Source organism: Fistularia commersonii, chromosome 16, assembly GCF_037954325.1.
Source record: "Fistularia commersonii isolate RoL2024-O1a breed Wild chromosome 16, RoL_Fcom_v1.0, whole genome shotgun sequence".
In the NCBI taxonomy this organism is placed as follows: Eukaryota; Metazoa; Chordata; class Actinopteri; order Syngnathiformes; family Fistulariidae; genus Fistularia; species Fistularia commersonii.
The window spans coordinates 779,433-799,030 of record NC_141299.1 but is presented as its reverse complement, the minus strand read 5'-3'; the positions used below and the strand labels follow the sequence as shown (position 1 = coordinate 799,030).

The window sequence follows — 19,598 nt, the reverse complement described above, 5'->3', positions numbered from 1 at the left end:
AAGATTAATCCCCAAATCAAACCAATCATGTACAAGCATACAGCCAAACATTGGAAGCGTCATAATAATTCAGGTGAAACTATGGTGTGTGTATTGATAGCTACATCGAATAAAGTTGAGTTAGAGGCCGTATTCTCCTTCATTAATTGTCAACAATACCCAACACGTTCATTTTTTGGCAAGGGGCTCCTATAGGCCACTGCTGTTTAAAAACATCAACAGCTTCAATTTGAGTCATTATTTGTGGGGCTACTTTCCATTTTTTACCATTAAGGACAACAGTACTAATCGTTAACTGTGAAAGCAGATTGTAAACACTCTTCCTCTGGCATTCCTCACAGACGTTTTCTTTGACATGATGTTTTTGAAACTCAACCGTGACCTTTTCAATCTGAATGTACTTACGACCTACTTTCCACACATGCAATAAATCAAAAAGAAACATATTGATGTGAAGTCAAGGTAATGACGAGTTTGAACTTTATCACATACTGTTCTGTTTAACAACTCTACACACACACACACACACACACACACACACACACACACACACACACACACACACACACACACACACACACACACACACACACACACACACACACACATACACACAAGTTACCTGGAAAAACAGGTACTCTAGGGATGGAGCATCTAAAAGCGGGGTCCCTTCAGGCACTTTCTGGGTGCTCGTGCCTCCTCTAAGTTTACTGATGCAGTGTCTCCAAACGGGAGACTCTCCTTCTGTGGTGCCATGCCAGTTTCTGAAATAAAACCTGCAAAACCGCAAGCTAGTTAAATGCAGATACAAATAAGCAAGTATGTTCAGCATGACAAACAAGGGAAGAAGACATAATCTGGATGACAACTGAATAGAAGAACCCAATTTAATTAATTAAACACACTATTGCTGTAAATTGTGCCTTGAATCACAGTAGATGCATATTTGTGAAGCAAAGCATGATGACAAGGCGAGCAGCTGGCTTTATCTTATCTATTAAAACTGCGGTATTGTGATCTCATCATTGCACTTAAGTATGCAGCATATCAAGTCATGTCATCATTCCAATCATAACGCCAAGCACTGTAAATGTTATTAAAGACGCCATCAGCGCTGTAGTGCAGAGGATACAGTTCTACATTGGACCTGAAAACAATTATCTGCAGAATCCAAAAGAAACCCATATCTTTGGAAAGGAAAATGTTTGGAATCTTGATATGCCCAGCTTTTATTCCACATGCAAATACAGTTCTCTTCCTCCTCGAAGCAAGGCCACAGGGATTTGCATGAGCTGTCAACATGACAAATTTAATTACAGATATTAACAATGCTCTTCAGAGAGGAATCCCTTAAAGAAACATTATAAATCAAGGGTTATAAATGATAATGGCATATTCATCTCAACAATAGGGTGATGCAAGATGAAAAAAAATAAATTTAAGCAATTGGAAGAATTGATGACACCCAGTTGTACCTGAGTTTAAACTCAACTGCAAATATTTCTGGTCTTGCCTGCTCAAATTGTCCTAGTTTTTATCTCACAATACAAGAAATGTTTCACAAATGGCCAACAATGGTCAGTTGGTGGAAATGACCCAAAACAACGTGCATTGCGAGTGCACAAGATTTACACGCCGACCAGATGTCTCTCATTACAACCCCTCCTTTGGAAACACAATGCTGAAATCACAACAACACAAGAATACTTGGGCAGGAAGTATTATGTTGCCTCTTGTATACTTTTATGTATGACTATTTATGAAATGCTATGTGACTGAAAACATATTCTAGGGGATGAGTGAGTGTGGAGTGGACTGTGAAGTGGACAAATAGACCTGAATGTCCTCAGCAGAAATGCAGATCCAGGAAGCAAAGGTCTTAATGTTCCAGTGATTGAACCTCCACTATTTTTATGACCACTGTGTCATCATAGGAAGAACAAGGCCTTGGATGCAATGGCTCATCCAACCTGAACTGTGAGTAAAATAAACACATCGCTCATTCTGTGCCATTTTGCATTTTGCAAAGTGGAAACTACAGTAAAACACTGTCCAGCCAATGATATGATGCAGCTCACACGTACACTATATGGCCAAAAGTATTCACTCACCTAACCAAATAATTAGAAACAGGTGTTCCAATCCCTTACATGGCCATTGGTGTATAAAATCAAGCACCGAGGCATGCAGACTGGTTTTACAAAAATTTGTGAAAGAATGGGTCGCTCTCAGGAGCTCAGTGAATCCCAGTGTGGAACTGTGATAGGATGCACCTGTGCAACAAATCCAGTCGTGAAATTTCCTCACTCCTAAATATTACACTTTCAGCTGTATTAGAAGAACATGGAAGTGTTTGGTAACAACAGCCACAAAGTGGTAGGCCACGTGAACTTGTGGCACAGGGTCAGCAAATGCTGAGGCGCATCGGGCCAAGAGGTTTCCAACTTTCTGCAGAGACAATCAGTATAGACCTCCAAACTTTATGTGCCCTTCAGATTTGCTAAAGAACAGTGCATAGAAAGCTTCATGGAATGGGTTTCCATGCCCAGGCAGCTAAATCCAAGCCACACATCACCAAGTGCAATGCAAAACATCAAATGCAGTGGTGTAAAGCAAGCCAACATTGAACTCCAGAGCACTGGAGACACGTTCAAACCATAACTCTGAAAGTTTCAGCATACCAAGACATTTTGGGCAATTCCATGCACCCAACTTTGCTGGAATAGTTTGGAGCTGGCCCCTTCCTTTTCCAACATGACTGTGCACAAAGCAAAGTTCATTAAGTCATGGATGACAGAATCCAGTGCGGATGAACTTGACTGACCTGCACAGAGTCCTGACCTCAACCCCATAGAACACCTTTAAGATGAATTAGAACAGAGACTGAGAGCAAGGGCTTCTTGCCCAACATCAGAGTGACCTCACAAGTTCGCTTCTGCTTCCAGAGGCCCATTTGTGCATTATCGAAAATTCCCATATACACACTCCTGAACCTTATGGACAGCCTTCCCAGGAGAGTTGAAGCTGTTCTAGCTGCAAAGGGCGGCCCGATGTCACATTGAACCCTGAGTATTCGGAATGGGATGTCACTTAAGTTCATATGCAAGTCACTGCAAGTGAGTGAATACTTTTGGCCATATAGTGTATTTACTTGCGCAGCCAATCAGTGTTGCTGTTTTGTAGGTGAGCTAACCATGCAGTTGAGTTAAGAGAAGTAAAAGCTGCTAACGCCTCATTTTGGCCAAACCAACAGGCAGTGGGACAGCCAGTCAGCAAGCCAAAGCGAAAAAAAGAAATGCAGTTCTTCTAAGACAGAACAAGGTGAGGCGAAAGTGGGTAAGAATTTTTTTCTTTGTCGAGTGAGAAAGGACGGCTCTTCAAAATATGCTGTGAAGCCAAAGTAGCAAGCGAGATTTCAGAGGGAAAAGTCTGGACTGAGTGAAAGTTGAAGCGCCTAAAGCGTCACATTTGGCAGAAGGGTCATTTGATTGCTATTGTTGCTCAAGGACATGCCTGTGGAGGTTCTCAGTCATCCAGGTCACGGTGAATTCTTGCGGAAATCTTCTTGTCGTGGCAACTAGACTTGAATTTCTTCACTTGAGGACGTTTCACCCCTCATCTGAGAGGCTTCTTCAGTTCTAAGAAGCCTCAGTGGCTTGTTTATCGTGAACAAGAAACCATAAGTTTCTAGCAGTTGTATTTGGACACTCCCCACTGGTCATCAGAAGTGAAGAAGCCACTGGGACGAGGACTTCAAGTGAAAAAATTCAAATCTAGTTGCCACAACAAGAATGTGTGTTTGTGTGTTAGTGTGTGTGTTTGTGTATGTGTATGTGTGTGTGTGTGTGTGTGTGTGTGTGTGTGTGTGTGTTTGCCCAGACACATGAAGAATTAAGGGCAACATGGAGGATGCTAGGTTTCCTCCACAGGGTGGCATGGCACTATTCTTTTACTTTGGAGGGAATTAGTTGGGATGGTAAGGGGAACACCTCCCTCTGGATACATCCTGTCAGAGGTACTCCTTGGAGATTCACTCAGAAGGCAGTAAAGGGGATTACATACATTGCTGACCAACCCAGGACGAGCAGTAGGAAAATAAATGAATCAGTGAAACTTTTAGATTGCTAATGATTTACAGTCTTGTAGTAAAGAGGTTTCCAAATCAAACTAGCAAAGAAATTGCATGTGTTTTCGCTTCCATGGTCTGTGCTTAAGGACTGCAGGCATATCAAAACTTGACCACAATACTCCGCCTGTGTATGCGATAAAACTGCGGTGCACAACAAAGGCTCCGACTAAAAAAAAGACGCATGCAAACACAAAACCTGTGCCACAGTTAGGCTCTGTGCATGGCTGCGCTCCCTCCATAGGAAGGAAGTAGAATTCACACCACACTTTTTTTACTCTTTGCATGAAATGTTACCTGTCTGAGAATAATGTTGAAAAGGAACAAAGTGAAAATGTATGACTGAACGTAGGCTTTTAGAAATTACATCCCCAGTGAGGCACATTTAATTAGGTTTTATATTTTTAAAGGATGTGTTTATTTTAATACAACAAGCTTGTCTACTACAGTCAAAATTAATAGAACGGCATTGCATAATGCAAATGAATAATGGAAAAAATGTCAAATAGGAATATACAGAAAAATCAATAATGATATTAAAAAATGAAATATGCAACAAACCACCTGAATAACCAAGGAGTTTGTCAGTCAGTCAGGAAGAAAAATCAACTGAAAACCCTGCAAAATTTTTTTGGATGACTGTTGCTCCAGTAAAGATCACTGTAAAATAACCATAAATAGCAATAAATCACTTTAAAAAAAAATACTGTGAGAAACAAGTAAACTACATAAATGAAGGCAAGCGCGTGGCTTTTAGTTTGTTTGAAACATGCAGTACCTGTTCTTTCATCGATCCACAGAGGTTGGTTCAACACAAAATACTAAATACTACAAGAAGTATAGCGTGATTGGCTGCAGCAGGACCAACAAGAGAATCTTTGTCTGTGATGTAAAGCAGGACGTAAATTTCCAGGTTGTTTTGTATCCTTCAATTTGGGTAGAATATTTCCAAAAGAAAGCATACCGGAAGCTAGTTCATTGCAATTTCATGACTTGATTAACTTTAAATATATATTTGTCATCGCAACAAGGTCCATTGTAACAGTAAAAAGGAGGAGATAACGTAACTTAAAATAAGGAAGTGGAGCTGGCTCAGGCCCTTCTCACTCGCAACCTCTTGGTGTTTGTGGACCACTCCAGCCTGTTGTCCAGCTTAACACCCAGCTACTTGTAGGATGTTACCATCTTCACATCAGTCATCTTTGTAGAGACTGGAGAGGGAGTGTGTTTTCTTCCTGCTTAAGTCCATCATGATCTCCTTCATCTAGGCCACGCAGATGCAGAAGATTTCACTGATTGCATCTCTATTCTCTTCAGTCCATCGTCAACACATCCAACGATGGCTGTGCCATCAGAGAACTTCTCAAGCCTTGCCCTGAGCAGCCTGGGCTGGGTGGAATTATTGGCACTTGAAGAGTCAAAGAATATGACGGATAATGGTGTTGGGTTTGTCCGGACTGAAGTATGTGTCCAGCAGCAGATGTATTCTTGCTTCTTTTACCCCGACGTGAGGATTGTATGCAGTAACTTCAAGAGGTCTCTCGATGACCTTCATTATGTGAGCGCTCAGTGCTACGGGTCTGTGGTCCTTTCGTGCCAGAGGATGTCCGTAAGCACTGGGACCAGGCGGGGTGCTTTCCGCAGCACTTGGGACTCTCAGAGGGTGCAGCCTGAGGTTCTGTTCCTTACAGCTCTCTCGTGCATGTCTTCAAAACACTGAGAGCATCCAGTACAGGGGCCTTACCCCGTTGGAGCCTCTCCGGGACTGTCATGGCCCGGTGCATCGTGACTTGTGGGTGGAGTCTGTTGTGAGGGGTTTGCTTATTCCTCAAGATGCTGTGATCTCCCTCATTCTGCTTTGGACATCTGAAATGTTGTCTATTTCGAGTCTCTTCTCCATTTTTATTGGTTGTTTTTTTTTTCATCCCTACTGCGTTCAGCTCTCTTTGCATAGCCTTGAGTGCTGTTCGGTCTCCTGAAGGCTCTGTCCTCCTGGCATCCAGGTCACTGGTAACCCTGGGTTTTTTGCTGGGTAAGCAGCGGAACTCTTTAGCTGGGATGGACTGTTCACGCAGAACCCAATGTACTGAGAGGAACAGTGGCTCCTTCAAAACAGAGGTGGGGAAAGTGCGGCCCTCTGGGCCACAACCAGCCAGCTGAGCCATTCAAATCAATTACAATCCTAGATTGAATTGTGGGATTCATTTCACCTCTCTCAGCGTAAACCAAATAAGATGGCAGACCATACCTTGGCCCCATTCTAATTTCAAGTCGGCTCTTCTTTTTGCATCACCTTTTGCAACAAAATAAGCAGAAAATGAACAGCGAGTGGTGTGGGAAAGAACACTTTAGACCTTGGGATCTGTGTCTCATTAGTCAGGCAATACGACATAAAGAAGGAAAACATTTACGTATTTTCGCACTATAAGGCCCACTTAAAAGCCTTTGATCTTCTCAAAAACTGACAGTGCGCCTTATTATTCGGTGTGCCTTATATATGGATCAATATTGAGCCACAAGAGGTCTTGCAACTACCGGAAGCAGCCGCCGACTCCATTTTCTCCCATATGAGAAGAAGCATGCGGTGCATGCTGGGATATATGACTGCACGAAGCGTGCATTTTCATTTCCATTTGTGTGTGTGTGTGTGTGTGTGTGTGTGTGTGTGTGTGTGTGTGTGTGTGTGTGTGTGTGTGTGTGTGTGTGTGTGTGTGTGTGTGTGTGTGTGTGTGTAAAGACCCCAGAACGGCTCCTTCCAAGAGATATGCTTACGACGCAGAGCACGCAGCAGAACATGGGAATAAAGCAGCAGCGAGAGAATTCAAAATTAACGAATCAATGGTGCGGAAGTGGAGGAAGCAACAAGATGACCCAAGTAAAGAAGACTAAACAGAGTTTCCAAGGGAACAAAGCGAGATGGCTAAAGTTAGAGGACAAACACGCGAACTTAACATTAATGAATTTAGAGGCGGTCCTTCTTGGTCCTTTTGTTTTATGAAATGCTTTGTGCTTTTTATGAAACTGTGACAAATTGAGTGGGAAAGACATTGTATTCAACGAAGGTAGCGCAAATACCGGTAAGAGCTACCAGTACGTACGGTAATGTATTGCGAATGCACTAACTTGTTTTGGGAGTGACGGAGTTGTCAGAACGTTGGTTTGTATTCTATTAATAAAAGTTTGACTGATTTATCTGACTGTTTTTTTGACATTCCCTTTAGCACAGCTGCATGTAGTGGATGCGCCTTATAATGCAATGCGCCTAATATATGACTTTTTTTTTTAAATTGGCCATTCATTGAAGGTGCGCTTTATAGTGCGGAAAATACGGTACCATACTGGCTATGCTAGAAGTCACAAGCAACTGCTGCAACGTTAGCTAAAAACTCAAAGACTCAGCAAAACGTTTTATTCATCAAGCCACTAATCAAGACGTCAGCATAAAAGCAAGTTTTATTGGCATACATGCTAGTAAATAAGCAACACATGACAAATCAATCTTCTTTTCCTTCGGGCTGCTCCCTAGAGGGGTTGCCACAGTCAATCATCTGCTTCCATCTAACCCTCTCCTCTGGATCTTCTTCCCTCACTCCAACCAACTTCCTGTCCTCTTTCCCTGCATCCATAAATCTCTCTGGTCGGCCTACCTGGCAGTTTCAACCTCAGCACCCTTTGACCCAGATATTCATTGTTCCTCCTCTGTATGTGTCCAAAGCATCCGCTGCTGCTATCAAAGCAGCAGTTTGGGACAAAACCATCACATGATGGATAAGGTCACAAAAACGGAATCTAAAGGAGGCGAGCCATAGAGTTCCTCCTATCTCAGACTACACAGAGTAACAAAGTGGTTCCTCACATAGGGTTTCAAGTGTTTTCTTAAGAGTATATACAAATGTTTGATACATTTTCTTTATCAGTTCCTGTCACAAAGCTTCATTTTTCAATAATGTAAATCTGGCATTTTCAACTTCTTCAGTGCAAAACAGCCTTACCGAAACATGCTAGCTGATGGTTTGCCAGCTGCATGCTGGAGGAAAAGATGGCCAATTACGGGGTGGGGGGACTTTTGCTTATCAAATCTGATCAAAATGGATTATATGTCTAAGTGAACCTCTAAAGTGCTTACATAAATAACCCAAAAGTCTTATTACTTTTCCATTTTGACTGAAATTTTATTTGATCACGAATGTCAAATTTGTTACGGAACAGCAATCTAATTATGAGCAAAAACACAGTAGCCATTAAGACCAAGCCGAACAGGATGTGTTCACAAAGGTAAAATGTGTTAGCTTGGGACAGCTAAGCTAGTTTGAGAAAATAAGCTTTGTTTTCAAATGACCTCCAGCTTGAACCATCAGACACTAAGGCATTGCTGGTATCAACGCATAAGTATCGACTTACTACTCAGGTTTGTTTTCACATATGAAACTGAGCAGTTAACCTCCACTTTCCAACAACCTTGATGTTTGTTCTTTTTTTGAAATGTCATGCAATTTGGTGATACCCCAACCCTGTTTATTATCCAAAATATTAACCAAAGTTATTAATAAAATAAAATAGCAGAGGACTGAGCAAAATGACTTGCATCTGCATTCTTAGGGATAATGTATCATGCTTGTTAAGAGTTGGGTGTTGAAAGCGTGTTTACATGTGTTGAGGCAGGTTCTATTTGTGAAACAAAAACAAACAGAAAGTCTCAGCGTGGAAAGAAAATGGTGGTTTCGGTTTACAGCTGTGCAGACTGGTATTGACCAGTCATCTATTGAGCAGGCTTTTTGTTGCATGCCAGTAAACAAAAAGGGAGGCTGGCCCTATTGGCTGAAACTCCGACAACCAGCTCCCTTTTAAACTTTTAACACAGTGAGTAGCCCTGTTATTTAGATATGATTGTTTCTGGAGGTTAAAATCCAAAACAGATATAAGGTAATTCAAATGTGAAAAATAGATTTGATCTGTTGTCACTTCTGTCGTCCTCAACCACAAATTGAGCAATGGTTGGGCTTTAAGACCGATGATAACCGGAAGCAAGACGTATGAAATGGAAAATAGAGGTCACGAAAAAATGTAATAAGGTTTATATCTCAGAAGAATGATGGGGAACTTAAAAGAGGTTCAAGTGACAGATATTTTGGTTCACAGTCACAGCAGATTCACAACAGTGACGTTTTAAAGTAGCAGAAGCGTTGATAGGAGTTTGAGGAAAACCCTGCGAATACTGTACATTGATCCCCATGAGCTTAAAGCCGAAAATGAAGTGAAGAGAAAGGCCTTCCCCCGATCATTCTCCAACAGATATCATAAATTGGACAATAACATGGTTAGAATACCTGCAGTTGGAGAACCCCCAGAACGCAGCTGTAATATTGACATTTACACTATCACCTACAAATTGCAACAGTGTTTTTCTTTTCCTTCTTTACTTTTCCCTCTTACTTTAACTTCCTCCATTATTTCTTTGCCTCATATATTTTGCTTTTTTTTCATATGATATGACAGAAGGCACTTTGAGAGATGATCTCATATCAGTCATGTTGAATTTGTGCGATGAAACGAAAATTGTTTTTCATAGAATTAGTTTAGGGAGATAAGGGGGTCGCTAGAACAGCGTCATAGAAGACGTTTTCTGCTGTGATCTACATCTTACCTCATGCGATAATGCAACTTAATACTGGTCTCATCTGTGATCTTGAATTCGTAGTTTGGCGGGTACCACAAGCCCGTCGTCTTGTTGTACAGGGCAAAAAGGTTGTAGCACAATGGGGAGATTACTGAGGAAAGAAAAAGAAAAGAGAATAAAATCAATATTCAGATCAATCTTGTGTTGCAGACAGGGTTGAAGCACAAAAGCACCAGATATATCAAATTCTCTTCCCTTATAACGTTGTATTAATATACATCGAGAACATGAATGCCCCTGGGCTTTGCAGAACTATCGAATACACTCAGACAGTTAGAAAGACACGTAGAAATCTGAGGTAAATCAACTCTTTCAAAAACAGATGATAGGAGTCTTAAACTTTTGAAATCCTCTGAAAATCAGCATCATGACGCAGTTATTTCTGCATAATCTTGGGCAGTTTTTTTTTTTTTGCAATAAATTACCAAAATAGATTTGCCTTCACAAAGCCTCTACCAAGTAATGAATCATGCATTTTTGTCATCACAATAGCAGTTATGGTTATGTTTTACTTAACCGTAACTACTAAAAAAAAATAAAAAATAAAAACGGGATTAAATCAAGAGTCCAGGTTGTGGAGTTGATAGCAGATGTGTTCATGACTATCAGTATTTTGTTTGAAGCTAATTAGTGGGAGGGAAAAGCACTCAAACAGGAGAGGATGAATCTTCTTCCCTGACTAACAGGGTCATGGCAAACAGACAAATCCCCCAAAACTGTGGCATGTTCCTTCAGGCAAAGCCCATGGCCATCTGCCCTGGCTGGACAGGTTAGGACAGCAGAAGAGGGGAAAGAGGACGGCTTGGTACGACAAAATGAAATAAAACTAAAAGACCTTTTTTCTACAAAGTGCCAGAGTGTGCATCATTAGGTCAATTATATCCGCTAATGGCTGGGAAAAGACAGAAACTTCCTCTAAGAGCCCTTGGAAGGGTATTATCATGTGGTTTTACAGGAACTGAATCACGCTTATTGAACGCGGTTCGATCGGATATGCAGGAGTGTCATTTACCATTATTATATTGTAGAGAGCATAATGATCTGACATGGCATGATGTGAGTGGAGTGATAGCCCTTCCGGACAGTGTTGATCTGAATTTGAGATGGCTCCTGTTTGCCAACCATGCAGAAAGTGTCTGGGTTTTTGCAGGTCAGGCAGCGCACCCTGGGCCAAGTCGAGCAGAGTCGAAGGAAGCTCAGAGTCGGGTTCAGAGAACTTTATTCTTCATGAAGATCAGAAGCTCAAGCTGTCTCGCCGATCAACTGGTTTTCCAACATCACATCACCTCTTATTATACATAGCATGGGTTGAGTGGCATTTAGTCTGACAAATGAGCATATGGTCACGGCTTTCATGATTGTTTTTTTCCATTTTTGTCATAACGGCCTTTCTTTTCCCTGTGTCAGCAGTTTCTTGGTTATATCGTGTCTACTTTTTTGGGTTCAGCACCTAAAGGACCTTACCCTTTTAACTGGAAGCACATATATCCCTTTTATCTTATTTTACTATCATCTTTCTGTGCACGTTTTTTAATGACGTCCCATTTTCTTCCGATATTATAAAAATATTTGGGGTGGCTTTGTCTGCCCCCATTTCCAAACCACGGTGTTAACATTCCTGCTTATAACCTTGCTCTTTTTCCAAGCTTTGTTTCCCTAACACGCCAGCGGCCCCCTTTGGCCTTTCCACAAGGAGGTCAGTGGCAAATGATGTTTTGGCAAAGGAGCCGTAAGACTTCTGACACATAACAGGTGGTGCGCTACGCTACAATATGGGGAAAAGCTTATGCAAGGAGTAATACACTATTCAACCTTATATCGGCAAGATTTGGACACCTCCTTCGCATATTCACTGCCAATCTCCAGAACCTTATGTCTCCCCGTTGCCATTAAGCAATGGGAAGAGACCATGACAATAATAGTAATAGTTGTTATTAACGGTCACTCACAGCATTTCTTGGCCGCCTCCACGCAGAGCTCCTCAGCAGTGTAGCAGCCCGTGAAGTACTCTAGCTGGTGTACTTCTGGTTTGTAGAAGTGGATCTCCAGCCCCCGTAAAGAAGTAGGAGAAGGAGAGAGCAGAGCTCTCCTGGTGGATCTCCTCATCTTTCCACAAAGTTGCCTGCTCAGCTCCATTGCCCACAAGTTTGGCATTCAGACACTGTGACAATAAGTCAGAAAAAGGAGAAACGGTGTACACTGGATTTCAAAAGCTTTATATGGTCATTCTCAGAAATGCATTCCCACTCAAATGTACACAATCTAAAATTCTATTTCCCACAATTTGATTAATGTGATTAATGGGGGTTAGGGGGGTTGAGCAAGACACTGGACCCCAAACTGCTCCCTGAGCGCTGATGGATGGCAGCCAACTGCTCATGGTTCATCCGTGATGGGTTAATTGCAGAGAAAGAATTTCCCCACAAGGGATTAATAAAGTATAAATTATTCTTATTATGTAAGTGCCTTTACAAAAACAGCTTAGACAAAATAAGGGATAGGTATGGATTTGACTGCACTGAAATGTGTATGAGGAACTGAGCGTTTGAACCTGCAGTGCTTTAACCTATCTGTTTCACGTCCAGGGACGTGCCCATCAATACGAAACAGAAGTCTTAATCAAGTCTGTATGGCTATCAGTATCTATAGTAAGTTTAGATACCAATCGAATACCTGTCTGAAATTCATGATGCAACATGAGCTACTCATGGTTACGGAGTTGAAGTGCATTGGAACTGTGGTGAAAGGTTAGCCCAGCTTTCTCATCCTGTCTTTCAGAAGACAGAAACCACACATGAATTAACTGCAATGCGAACATTATGGCTCTCAGGATCCTCGGGATTTCTGTTGCTGACATCCCCTCAGGCCTTTAGGGAATTCCATTGGATTTCAATGTCATTATTATGTTATGTTTTAGCCAGAAGCCAATCTCAACATTCACACTGAGCCAAGGCCTTGACACATAGTGAGAGATACTGCACCGGGCGACGAGGCTCACGGTTTGGCTGAGCGAAACCTCTTCAACAGCGGTCAAAACATGGTCTGATAACATAAATAGCCTCTATTACAGGTAAAATAAAAATCCAACACACCCCAAATTCAATCCTGTTTTGCTAATCCTGCAATCTCTCTCATAAATTACTTTTTATAACGACACAGTTGGTGGAGGTCTTGGGATATTTTGCAGCACTAGGTGTCACTGTCATACAGGGGGAATGCCAAGTTCAAGCAGAAATGTGGTACCATAGAATACATATGATGCTTGAGTAGGATGCAAAGTGGAAAAAAAACTCTGACCCACTAAAATTCTCATCCATTCAAGAATGTCTGGCAAAAATTGGTGATGACCCCTTTTGTGCATACAGGCGTTTGCCTTCTCTTTGTGTCCAAATGGCCAGTGATTCCAAAGTCTAGAAGCTCCTTGATGAGAAGCCCGTTTGCTCAGTGTTCCTGCTGTTGTCACATTTACCGCCGGCTTTGTGTTGAAAGAAACCAGATTAATGAAAGAAGTGACTTACGATAGTTTGCGAAGACCCTCTGCATCTTGCTGAATACCCACAATTCAGTGGAATTGAAGCACTAGGTTACACAGCGATAAGCCCAGTTCCACAGAATTATCAGACTTCCGTCTTTAGATCACTAATATGAGATGGCTTTCGTAAGTGCTTTAAATTGCTCTCAACTGTGCCTGCTTCTGATCATTTTTTCCACTAAAGTAATGTAGTCAATACAATTTCAATAAATAAGTTTGTACAGCCAAGTTTAAGTTGAGGTTTGGTTGTAAAAGTAACACCTATAAGAACTAACATGATGATTTGTGAGAGGTGAGGTCAAAACATTGATTGCTTTTGTAAGATGGGTGGCCAATTTCACAATTTTTAGTATTTATATAAATATATTCATATATGATTAGATATCTATTCATAACATGATATTGGATAGGTAACTGAAACTTTTACAAGCTTGTGAGAGACAGACACAAGAGCAATGTGTTGGTTCGTATCAGGTAAAAGAGAGGAAATCACTACATACATTCATGTTTTCTTTCACTTTTTGACGGTATTTCTTAAGATAGATAAAGTCATGGGCTTTTACAATGATGACAGTGCTATAACGCCAGTGTAACCACACAGGCGGCAGGTGGTTTTTACCTTCTGAGCAGCACGGCTTTATTTACGATAAACAAAACCAGGCTTCTTGTAACTGTCAACAATTACCTCCCTTAGCGATAGTCCATTACAGCTTTGCCTGTCTTTACATGCGTGCCTGATCTGACTCCAAAACCTTACCCTTGAATTGTTATTACAACCTTATTTACTTTGCATTTACAGCTGTAGGTATCGATTATTTTCATAGCTCGTTAATCAACACCCACTGGTAGTGATTACATCAATTATAACAAAAAAAAATCTCGAGGAAATGAGAAATAGGGGGAGGAGCTCAGATATGATCTGACACTGACGCAATTTAAAAAAATGAGAAAAACTGATGGTCAAGTTTTAAATCTAAAAGATAAATAACATTTTAACTTAATAACAGTGCAACCCAGTACAACCGCGAAATACTGCGTTATTTCCTGCCTGAACTAACGTTTATCGCTGACTGCATCGATATAGTGGCATTTTCCTATTTACCCTGAACGTTTTATATGATTTGATATATGTACTTATGAATATAAAAAAGCTTTTTTTAGATATCCCATCCCCGCTGGGGCACCGTCAGTCGCGCAGGGAGTCTCCTTGCCTCCGTGTCAGTAGTTAGCTTGTTAGTTAAGTTCCCTTAGGTGGTTAAAACGAGACAAATGCCGTTACACTCGACCCCCCACACACACAGACACACTCACACACACACACCGGAGGAATGCGACAAATGTTTTTCCGAGTCTTTAAGAGTAACTTATAACCAAAAAAGGACGTTGTTTTACTCACCTAGCAAGCTTAGCCAGACAGCTGGCAGAACACTTCCGTTTTTGTTTAGCGCATTTGACGCTCAGACAAGTCGGACTACCCCTCGACAAGGGTCTCGAAAGCCGTTTTTCAGAACTTACTCAAAGTCAAAAACTATCGAACGAAGACTTCCGGTGGCCCAATTCTCCGATTACTCCGAGGAAGTCATTTATTGAAGCGTAATAGCTAGAGAGGAGACGCAGTTCTCCGTGCCGTCGGTCACCCTTCCTGACAACACCAGCCCTTTCCCGAAAGCGACGCAGTAGATCGCCGGCGTAACTCGACAGCTGATTGGCTGATCGTGCCGTCACTCACGATGATGACGATCCTGCCGCTGACAGCTAATCACACACTTATAAACGGAAAAAAATGTAATTATAACGAAATAATATATAGTAATAACATTTATGATATACATATGTAATTATAATCTAATGACAAAAATATCTAATTATAAATTATAAATATAAATTGCTCAAATTGCATCAATAGCTTGCATCAATACAATAATAATAATAATAAAATTCATAATAATAATAATAATATATTTCTATTTTATGTATACATATACATATATACATATATATATAATCATAATTACAATATATACAATATATATATATATATATATATATATATATATATTCCTTTGGGCTTCTCTATTCTCTGTATCTTAACTTCATATCCTCTTTCACTCCATCCATAAATCTTCTCTTTGGTCTTACTTAGACCTCCAAATCCAGCATCCATCTACCAATATGTTAATATATTCACTATCCCTCCTCTGTACATGACTCAACCATCTCAGTCTGGCTTTTCTGACCTTTTCTCCAAAACATCTAACATGTGCCATCCCTCTGATTTACTCATCCCTGATCCTATCTGTCCTCATCACTCCCAAAGAGAACCTCAACATCTTCATCTCTGCCACCTCCAGCTCTGTTTCCTGTCCTTTCTTCAGTGCCCCTGGCTCCAAACCATACAGCATCACCACTGTCTCTTCCACATTTGCTTTCATTATGATAGTCTTCTATCTTATAGTAGACACTTGAAACTTTTCATCCACCCATTCCAACCAGCTTGAACATGTTTCTTTACCTCTTTCCCATGCTCTTCTACGCTCTGGACTGCTGACCCAAAGTACAAAGTGTTTATATATATATATTATATATATGTATATTATGTATACTATATATACTATATGTACTATATATGTATAGTAGTAAAGGAAAAGTCACTTTTGTCACTATATATATATAAATATGTAGTGACAAAAGGTACTTTTCCTATATATATATCCTATATATAATATATATATATATTATATATGTGTATATGTATATATGTGTGTGTGTGTGTGTGTGTGTATATATATATATATATATATATATATATAGTGACAAAAGGTATTTTTCCTTTACTACTCATCAGCTTTGACAGGTTTCTGGGCTCTGTGTTAATGCAATAATTATGGAAAATATGTATGTATATTTTATAATTATGCAATATTTTTTAAATAAACCAACCGATATACTAATAATAATAATAATAATTATTATTATATTTTTATTGTTATGATTATATATAGTTAGAAGAAGCCAAAGCAAATTTCTGAGGAATAGGGTTGCAATGTTGCAACGGCGTCATGATGACAAATACTATACCAAAGGGGACGGACATTGAACTTTGGTAAGCTATACTACAAGTGCATGGGAAAGGCGCTCCAGGTATATGTAGACCAGAGCGAAGGTGAATCGCACTGCATATTTGCTGGTGGGAATACAACCAGCCAATGGAGGCAGTCCTCAGAGTGTTGCCGTTGTTGAAGATGCAGCCAGATTGCCTGGTGTTTTGAATATACCAGATAGAGAATGGGCATCTGCTGCAAGACATTGGCTGTATTAGACGGAGAAAGTGTTTAAAGAAAACAAGAATCAACATCATCCATTATTTCCTCACCACAATTAGCAGTGGGGGGTGGAGTTCTTGTGAGCACTCTGGTATGACGTTGGGAGTTTGCAGAAACTGAACCCTGGCAGCAGATGACGAGGAAGAACGCATTTTTGAGAGTTCAACTCAAAACTAGCAGCCAAAATATGAGTAATAGCATCAAACTTTTTCATTTTTTTTGTTAGTTTAGTGGCAACTTACTATATATCTTTGAAATGATTTTCTGTTAAGAGATGGGGGGGCTGCTGGGTTACGTAATTGTTTACTAATTGACTAAAACAATCAGCTGACATGGGAATGTATACAAGCCACTGGGGCTTCATTTGAGGCACAACTTTCCGAACTGCCTGCAGCAAAAGTTACTTTTGCTTTACCGCTCGTCAGCTTTGCGCAGTTTTCCTCTGTGCGCTCCATGTTAGCTACCCCCCATGTGTTAATGAAGCATTTTAATATCAATCGACCAACTGCGTCTCAATAAGGGCTGAACGATCTTCTTGCATGTATTTACAAGGCTTAAAGGGTAGAACAGAGCAGCATGTGAACATGATGAACATGATGATGGCACCAGCAAATTCACTTTGATCAAGATTAGTTTAGGAATAATTCTGTTGTGAAAGCTGCTTATTGTGTTGTTTGCGTCCCTTAGCGTGCGTTGATTTGTAATGGGTTCCTTATTCTTGTGTTCTTGGCACAGTCAGGACCGTTTTTTTTGCAGCTTTCATTAAAGGGAACCCCACCTGGGACTAATTGGCATAAATATGCTTTGCTGTTTGTCTCATACTGGAAAGTGTTGTTAAAAAGCTTGTTATTTCTTTAAGAAGCCCAATTTATAACACCTTTTAACCCAGGGGGGCTGCCATTGTTTTACGAGAGCGATGCATGTCCGCTTGTGTTAGCAAGAGTATATGTATGGTAATAATGCCACATTGTGCTAGTTTTGGGTGCAATTTTTCAGTCCAAGGGAAGAAAAGGGACTGATGCTAAGCTACACAGTTCTGTGGAAAATTGCTTGTGGATGTAGACAGCTTTCTGAGGATCCACAGCCATGTTCTCGACGCTTCTCTCTGATGCATTCAGCTGAGCTAAGCTGCTGAAGCTGCTGCTAACTTTAACGCTAAAGCAGTCGCTGTGCCTACGCTTTATTTTTCACGAGCAGACAAAAGTTCCTCCAAAGAAATGCCACAGAAAGGAAATGCTGGAAGTTCTCCCGCAAGGATGTCATTGACCCGCTACTTCAGAGGTCGCAGCTGATTAAGAAAAAAACACATTAACAGGCACAATCACGGAGGAAGCTGACGACGAGTCACTTTGTCAGTCAGCACCGCGGCCCGGAAGTATAGAGAGAACTGCCCATAAACGAAAAGTCGAGCTCTTTACGACAGAAGCTGTCTCTCTGCTAGCTTAGAAATGCAGTTGCCTCATGCACACCAGCAACTTTGCCAACTTTTGCTGCTTCGTATCTTTGTTTTCTTCAAGTCAAAGCTAATTTTGACTTCTGTCTTAGGCATTCCCCTCCTCGCTCTCGACTCATGGTTCCAAATACGAATGGCTGCACAGATGGCATTTTTGCACCAACGGGTAAAATGAACATGGCCGAGCCAAAGGTCAACCTTGTCACGTCAACACCCAGACAGCTCTGGGGCGTAAACAACAATGCCAGCCGGTGAGCGAAAGGTGTTTTACAAGATTATCCAAACTAAGATATACTGAGAGATTTTATCGTTTTTTCATAGCCGGTCTGAAGTCTTAGGAGGTCTCAGTAAGGTCTTAGGAACTGGGGTCTTTGTGCCCAGAGAAGTGATTATCTTTTCAAACTCAGCAAATAAATATTTAGGAATATTGCGGAGGTCAAGGTAACACAGCGGCGTTTGGACCTCATGTCATGTTTCCATCGCCGGCAGGATAATTAACCTCCTTCCTGTGAAGAAAAGACATCGATTTGTAGATACAACAAAGCGGAATTTCATTTAGAGGAAGGAACTTCCACACCACACCCTAGTGATCATTTGCTGCTGCATGTCTGAGGAAGTTCACCCAAAATCCCCAGCATGATAGCTGACATGGAAGTCTGAAACGAATAATAGACTATCCGTAGCATGTTTGAACCTTTTGATTTAGAATCCATTGTGTCGCCGTTGGCCCTGCTCGCTCGCTTGTGTCGTCGCGGATGCCTCATGAGCAGACGTGTGTTTCTTTCACCACAAAGTCACGTCCTGAGTCAGAAAAACATGTGACTGAGGGCAAGTGGAGCCCGGCTGCAGCCGGGGAGGAGAGGAAAAAAACACTGTGCACACTCCGACACACCGACGGGGGGATTCCACAGCGGCAGTGACTACATTCTGAGTAAAAGACACTCAGGGCAGAAGTGGAGTGACCTATTAGCTGTGAACTGGGAAGGAGCACGGCTGATAAATTAGTCAAAATCGTTTGTTGTGCACGCACCAGTGACCCGTGACATACCTGCTAATTACAGCAAGCAGCTCATCTTAGGGAAATAGTCATCTGAGCATTTGATAAAAATGCACAATGTGATGAAAGCTTGTCAGATTCTTCTATACAATATTCTCGATAAATCTGCTGCCCATACTTACACAAAGCTGCGGCAGCGTCACCGCAATTTTCAGTTCTTGTTTTCCTCATTTTTGTGAATTCTGCGGGTGCTTTGCATCTATGAAGTGATTTCCGACGTTCCCTATCGATGATTTCCATCCGTAAGAGGCTTGGTTAGGTTTTCCCCGATGCCCTGTTCATCAGACAATAATATTGAGCATTTTGACCTCCAGGATGGAGAGTGTTTTGATCTATAAGTGGCTTTCACTATGCATTATTCATCCACGTAAGGTTGAGCGAGATGTTCACGAGGCGTTATTTGAGTCAGAGCTTGAAGCTGTCAAATCCC

General features: G+C 41.1%; 1 protein-coding gene across 2 annotated transcripts in view; it reads right to left on the bottom strand.

Moving 5' to 3' along the window:
• jak1 (Janus kinase 1) overlaps positions 1 to 14,998 on the bottom strand; it is a 31,111-nt gene extending 16,113 nt beyond the window's left edge. For both annotated transcript variants that reach the window (XM_086162445.1, XM_086162446.1), the window contains exons 1-4: positions 14,732 to 14,998; positions 11,753 to 11,964; positions 9,771 to 9,894; positions 623 to 776 (exon numbers count right to left, since the gene is read on the bottom strand). In XM_086162445.1, coding sequence (XP_086018571.1) covers positions 623 to 776; positions 9,771 to 9,894; positions 11,753 to 11,957 — 483 coding nt within the window. In that variant the 5' untranslated portion in view covers positions 11,958 to 11,964; positions 14,732 to 14,998. The remainder of the gene's footprint in view (positions 1 to 622; positions 777 to 9,770; positions 9,895 to 11,752; positions 11,965 to 14,731) is intronic.
• Between the last annotated feature and the right edge of the window lie 4,600 nt (positions 14,999 to 19,598).